The 7,401-nt window shown below is 45.8% G+C and overlaps 1 protein-coding gene across 1 annotated transcript; it reads left to right on the top strand.

Annotated features, from left to right (window-relative positions):
- On the top strand, positions 1-501 carry LOC140182935 (uncharacterized). Its single transcript, XM_072230908.1, has one exon. It carries the CDS (start codon positions 1-3, stop codon positions 499-501), a length of 501 nt encoding a protein of 166 aa, XP_072087009.1.
- The last annotated feature ends 6,900 nt before the right edge of the window (positions 502-7,401 follow it).

Raw genomic sequence — 7,401 nt, 5'->3', positions numbered from 1 at the left:
ATGGGAGGCAGAGGGGCTGTGAGAGGTGAGTACTCCGGGGGTAGTACGAGAGGAGTACAGTTAACACCAAAGGATCCTAGAATTTGGAATCAGGAGGCATATCATCGTTTGGAAAATGATTCATTCTCTGTGTTTGTGGATAATCTACCGGCTGATATCTCAAGGAGGGAGCTGTATCACTTATTTTGTTGGACGGGAAGAATTAACGACATATATCTTGGCCGAAAACGAAAGAGTGGTGTGATCTATTTATTTGCCTTTGTTCGGTACACGACAAAAGGGGGCGCTCTCAAGGCGATTGCAGAAATGAAACAGTGGAGATTACGGGGGAAGGTAATTACCGTCGGGGAAGCTAAGTATCGAAGACAGTTTCAGTTTCAGAAGGGTGGCACAGTGCGGAAGGAAATAACAAGTCCCATTGGCGGTGAAGCAGGATTCTTATCAGGGGAATGGGGTGGCTGCGGCCAAAGCTATGAAGGAACAGCCAGTGCGAGACCATAAGAATGCCACAGAGGGGAGTGGACCTGTGAAAAGAATTGATGTGCCGGTAGTTGAAGCAAATATGGAATGGTTGGCGAGGAGTTTAGTGGGGCACACTTTACACCCAGTGGACCTCAGATCAGTGAAGACGGTGGTGTCTAAAAATTTGCCCAACATTGTGGATGTTAGGGAGATCAGGCCGTGCAAAGTGCTGGTAATATTTGATACTGTGGAGCATGCGGAGGGAGTGTTTACATTCAAGATGGATAATTTGTTGCAAGTATTCCATAGGATCTCGCGTTGGGAGGAATCGGAACGGTGTATTACTCGACGAGCGTGGCTGGAGTGCTACGGAATTCCTTTACATGCATGGGCGCCGGAAACGTTCAAGAGAATAGGAGGGCAGTGGGGCAACGTGGTCCAGTGTGATGTAATGACGGGGGAAGGAGCATCGTTTGAAGCAGGGAGGATTCAAGTTGAGACGGGGGTATTCGATGTAATCCGAGAATGGATGCAAATTGTTGTTGGGAAGACGGTGTTTGAGATCTTTGTGAAGGAGGTAGAACCACAGGAGGGCGGTGCGGTCAGCATGGGGAGAAGCAGAAGTGTCTATGCGGAGAATGAAGTTTCTGGCACCGCTGGCACGGCCATGAAGAAGGGGGAGGGTAGTTGGGACCCGGCGGCGGAACTGGTTACTGGTAGGCCTACGGAGGCTGAGCACGGTGAGGACAGAATAGTAATCTCTGATGTGTTATTGAATGATGTGGACGATGCCTTTTTGAAATTCAAAAAGGATACGGTTGTACCGGATTCAGCTAGTACCAAGGACGGTGAAGTAGCGGGTTTGAAGGGATTTGAGATAGTTCATGAGGGGGAGTCGGAGAATACAGTCACGCAAGTATGGGGAGGGGTGGGAGGAGTTCATGCAAAGTGGGCTGATCCATTTGGTATGACTAAAGAGGCCCATCCGGATTGGGACCAAGCTGGGACACGGTTGGAGTATTGTAACAGTATGGGCTCGCATTCAATTGGCCCAACACCAACTAAGAACGGAGGGGGGAGGCTGACCGTAAGGGACATGAGTATTGAGAGGGAGCCTGTTGTTGGGCTGGGCCAGGATGGCCTCCTAACTGAAACGGCGTATGGTTCTCTTTCCATTGGAGGCCACGACGGGTCGGGCGGCCTGAGGATCCGGAGGGATCCACGAGAGCTGTTTGAAGCGGCGCCGATGGAAGGTTTGCGAGGGCTGGGGTGCTCACCAGCGGAGAAGGATCCTGAGGCGAGAGGGTTGCCGCTTAAACTCGGGGGTCCGTCGGTGGATAAGAACCCGGAACTAGAGGAGATGGTGGGGGGCGGAGGACCGATCGATGGGGTGGGAGTTGAGCTTGATGGGGGAAGGGTTGCGCAGGAGGGGACGGGAATCAGGGCGGCAGTCCACCGGCAGGAGCAAGGGGCGCAGGATGGGATAAGTGAGGCCGGCTTGCACGATGAGGGATCCCAAGCGGGATTGAGCTGCCTAATGGGGAAGGATGGTACCTCGGGAGCACAGGAAAACGCAGTGAGGGACGTCTCGGAGGTGGCTGCCTGTGGCAATGCCCGGGGGGCAGGAGCAGGGGCTAGGCTGGGCACAGTTAGCCATTTAGAAGGCGAGGGGACACAGGAAGAGCAGCGCCAGGAGAATCAAGCAACTTGGGTATTGGCTGTGGAATCAGGAGCGGTTTTATGCGATGAGGAAGAAGATATTATGGCGATTTTGCAAGCACAAAATGAAGAAATAGCAGCTAAGAGAAAACTGGCGAAGCAAAAGGAAAAGGCGAGAAGGAGTCGACCAAAAAATCAAAATAAGGTGAGCAAATCTTTATTTAAATGATTGTGAGCTGTTGGAATATTAGGGGGTGGAGGGGGGACGGTAAATTAAGCATGCTGAAATCTTTGAAGAATAAATATAATTTGAACATGTTGGGATTGCTTGAAACAAAAAAAGAAGTGATTACTAAATATGAGGTTGCAAGGCTTTGGGGATCTAGTACTGCTGGTTGGGAGTTTGTGGAATCTGCAGGAATGGCGGGGGGTCTGCTATTAATTTGGGATGAAGGAGTGTTTCAAGTAGATCGAAGGTATAAAGGTGAGAGGTGGCTATGTGTTGAAGGCGTTTTAACAAAGACCAACTTTCGATGTGCTTTCTGTTTGGTGTACGGGGCGCATGGGAGGGAGGCAAAGAGGGGGGTGTGGGAGGAACTGAGCTATGTGGCGGGGTTGTGTCAGATTCCTTTCTGTTTTCTCGGAGACTTTAATGAAATTTTACAAGTAGAGGATCGTAAAGGAGCTACTAGCTTGATGGCGTCATCGGAGGAATTTAAGGAATGGGTGCGAGACATGCAGTTGATAGATTTACCTCTTACTGATAGGAAGTATACATGGTTTAGGGGGCGTTCCTGTAGTCGGATTGATAGGGTGATGGTTAATGTTGAATGGACTGAGGTGTTTCCGGATATTAGGATTAAGGGTGGCCCAAGGGGATTGTCTGATCACTGCCCAGTGATCATGGAACTAACAAGAGTAACAGGGCCCCCTAGACTATTCAGAAGTTTAGACGCCTGGTTTACGCATGAGGGATTTCTGAGAATGGTGAAGGATGAGTGGCGAAGCCTCGAAGAAGCACAGTTCCCGTGCAAGCTGAGGGCTCTAGCAATACAACTGCGGCAATGGCACAAGGATAACTTCCGGGACATGGATAAGAGACTCATGAGGTTTGAGGAGGAGCTCACCAAGCTAGACAATTCAGTCAGTGATGGAGTTTATGATGGTACAACGGAGGCTAGAAGGAAGGCGCTTGTGAGCTTTTGTTCAAAATGGTATATTAGAAAGGAAATGCACTGGAAACAGATGTCTCGGTCTAAGCATGCTGCAAACATGGATAGGAATACCAGATACTTTCATAACATTGCTTCGGCCAGAAGACGGAATAACAGGATTGATGCTCTGATGTTACATGGAAGACTTGTGCGGAATCAGGCGAGAATAAAAGGTACGATTAGAGGGTTCTACAAGGATTTATATCGACAGGAATATGTTCCGAGGATTGGAATCAGAGATGGGTTAGTAAAGTGTATCCATAGGGATGAGGCTAAAGCTTTAGAAGTGATGCCGACGGATGAGGAAATTAAGGAGGCTGTGTGGGACTGCGAATCTTCCAAGGCCCCAGGGAGTGATGGGTTTAACATGAACTTCATAAAGAAATGCTGGGATGACATTGGGCCGGAATTCACTGCTGCGGTAATGGGGTTCTTTCAAAGTGCGAAATTGCCAAAGGATGTCAATGTAACGTGGGTGACACTAGCTCCAAAGTTTGAAGGTGCAAAGGAGGTGAAGGATTTTAGGCCGATTAGTATGGTGGGGTGTGTGTACAAAGTGATTTCGAAAGTGTTGGTGCACAGGATGCGATCTGTGATGTCGGGACTGGTTGGAGAGACTCAGACTGCGTTTATAAAGGGAAGGAAAATTCATAATGGTGCACTCATAGCCTGCGAGACGGTTCATTGGCTGAAGACTCGGAAAAAGTCAGCAGTCATTATCAAACTGGATTTTCAGAAGGCCTATGACAGAGTGAGATGGGATTTTGTTGACATTGTGCTACAGAAAATGGGCTTCGGCCAAAAATGGAGGAGCTGGGTGAAGGAGTGTGTTACTACGGCCACCATGGCAGTCTTGGTAAACGGGGCACCTTCCAAGCCATTCAAGATGGAGAGGGGACTAAGACAAGGGGACCCACTTTCTCCATTGCTATTCGTATTAGTTGTAGATGTGTTGCATAGGATGTTGGGGGAGGCTGTGAGGAATGGCTGCATTGCTCCACTGCTGGTAGGGGGAGATCTTATTGAACTGTCGCACCTACAATTTGCAGATGACACTATTTTATTCTGCCCGCCGGAGACTGAAACAATTGTAAACTATAAGAGACTGTTACGGTGCTTTGAGTTGATGTCTGGGCTGAGCATTAACTTTGATAAATCGAATCTGATATCGGTGAACTGTGAGCAAGGATGGATTGATCAGGCATGTGGACTGCTGGGATGCCAACAAGCTTCTCTACCGGTTAGATACTTGGGAGTTTCTCTAGGTGCGAATCCGCGCTTGGTGAAGACTTGGAAACCAATCATTGATAAGGTGGAACAGAAGCTGAGTTTGTGGAAAGCCAAGGTTTTGAATAAATCAGGTAAGCTGGTCCTTATCAAATCGGTGCTGAATAGTCTCCCCATCTACTACCTTAGTCTATACAAGATGCCAAAGGCGGTAGCGGACAAGCTGATTGCTTTACAACGGAACTTTATGTGGTGCAAGGAGAACAGGAACTATGGTATACCTATGGTAAAGTGGGAGATAGTTCAGGCTCCAAAAAAGGTTGGGGGATTGGGGGTTGGTGATGCAGTGCTGAGAAACACAGCGCTTCTGTTTAAGTGGTGGTGGAGGTTTTCAAAGGAGGATTGCCCGCTGTGGAAGAAGATTGTGTGTTCGTGTAATAAGTTGAACCCGGATGTCATGTTAGCAACTCAGCCTTTACCAGTAAAGGGTGGCCCTTGGAAGGACATATATCAGCTGAATATAAAAGAACTGCGGATTCGTGATAAAGTGGTAAGTGGACTGGCAATGGAAGTAGGCAATGGTATGCAAACTCGATTTTGGGAAGATAACTGGGTTCAAGGTGGTACTCTGAAAGGAAGTTATCCGAGACTCTACTCTATTTCCAGTCAGCAAGGACTTGTCATCGGGGAGTGTGGTTTTTGGGATGGGCTTGATTGGATTTGGAATTTTCAATGGAGGAGGGCGCTGTTCCAATGGGAGCTGGAGCTTGTCAATCAACTGCATGAGAGGTTAAGGCCAGTGAGGTTGTCATCAGGTAGGGAGGACAATGTGGTGTGGAAGTTTGAAAATAAAGGTATTTTCTCTACTAGTTCTGTGATCCAGGCTATACAAGCGGAGACATTATCAGCTGATATAACGAGTTATAGCTTCACGAGTTCCATTTGGAAAGGTTTCGTCCCTCCGAGAATTGAGCTCTTTGGGTGGTTTGTGCTTGTGGGTAGAGTTAACACCAAGGAGCGGCTGACTAAACTAGGAGTCAACATTCTGGGGGATAGTATGTGTGTACTGTGTACCAAGGAATTAGAATCTGTTGAGCATTTATTCCTTAGGTGTGAGGTAACATGGCAGGTGTGGTGCAAGTGGCTGAGGTTACTAGGAAGGGAGTGGGTGATTCCCGGAATTGTTAAAGAAATGTTTGAGAGTTGGCATGGAATGCATAATAGACAACAGGGGAAGAAGATGTAGATGTCAGTGTTCTTTGCAGTGATTTGGAACATCTGGTTGGAACGGAATGCACGAATCTTCAAGAATGCAAGAGCAAGCCTGGAGGTCATACACACAAGGACGTTGATGAGCTACACGGAATGGAGTGGTGGTGATCCTGGGGGAGGATGAGAGTACTGGGGATAGTAGGAGTTGGTTTATTTGTTGGTAGCTGGTTATGTGTCTTCTTCTTTCTTTTATTTGCTCCACTTTAATGTGTTGAGCTTCCTTTGTTTCAAAAAAAAACCATACTGGTTCGAATTATATAAATATAGCATCTGGCGCATTACTGAAACGATTTTCAGTTTGGCTTATATACGTCAATTCTAGATGGCATTGGCTTATAATGGTTTTTTACCCTTTTTTTAGTTGCTTTCCATAATCATTGCAATTTTATTTTCTTCTATTTTTTACCAAATTTTGATTAAGCTTTTTGTATATAATGGCGGTAAATAATTTTTATAAGTTGATTTAATTATCAACATTTAAATCATACAATTTTTCTTTATAAGCAGTCAAAATATATTACGTAAATGTACTAATCAATATAAAGAATTAAAATAGTAAAATAATTACTTTTTGTTAGAAATATAGTAGTTAAAATAGAGTTGGAAGTGACTCGATCAAATCAATTTGTTAATTAGTTTAAACAATAGTTTGATAAGATGAACTTATAAATTTGCAAGTCAAACTTAAGTTTAAGTATGAATTTATATATTAAATAAATAATTTGTTAGGTAAATAACAGAAATTGTGTATAACGTGAATAATGAGTTGTACTCTCGACTCACAGAAGGTAAAAAAAATTACCGTCTATTACAAATTATTCTCTCAAAAATTTTACTTTTACCTTTTACACTTTAATCATTCACATTCTAACTCTTTGACTGCCGCATACTCTCTTCCCAAACCTTCATTGTGCCGTTGGCCCTCCTTCACCAACCAACCTCAGTATCGCCGAGCTTCTTCTCCATCAAGTCGTCGGTTTAGAATGAAAATAACCATTTATATATCTAGTAAAATGAACATCCAACAAATTTCACTATATCTATTTAAATCCAATCCAAATTAAATAAACATCCACTTTAGAATAAAAATAACCATCTGCATATCTAATAAAATGAACAACAATTCGCCTAGTTAAACTAAAGAATAAAAGTCACACCCGGAAAAAGGGAAGAGGAAGAGGAGGAGGAGGAGGAGAACCACAGCGGCAGAAGGAGGATAGCAATGAGACAGCAGCAGCGCCGCTCAAGAATCGCGAGGCAGCAGCGGCGGCACTCGTGGAATGTGAGACAACTGCAGTGGCGCATGAAGAACGTGCGCGATGGCGTCACTCTCGCGGCAGCATCCGGTAGCGGCAACTTAGACGACGGGATGAATGGATTGATGGCTCCATCGATGGTTCACTCTCCAGCAGATTTTTACTGGAAATTACAACGCCTCAGAACGACAAACCGACACAATGCAACAGCAACTCCACGAGAGGGTAGCGCGACACCGCAACAATGCCGCCAGGGAAGAGTTGCGTGAAAATAACAGCAGCGGCACAAGAAAGCAGCAACAGCGCAATAT

Source organism: Arachis hypogaea, chromosome 20, assembly GCF_003086295.3.
Source record: "Arachis hypogaea cultivar Tifrunner chromosome 20, arahy.Tifrunner.gnm2.J5K5, whole genome shotgun sequence".
Classification (NCBI taxonomy): Eukaryota; Viridiplantae; Streptophyta; class Magnoliopsida; order Fabales; family Fabaceae; genus Arachis; species Arachis hypogaea.
Note: the sequence above shows the minus strand (reverse complement) of the source record. Positions and strands in the feature narration are given on the sequence as shown.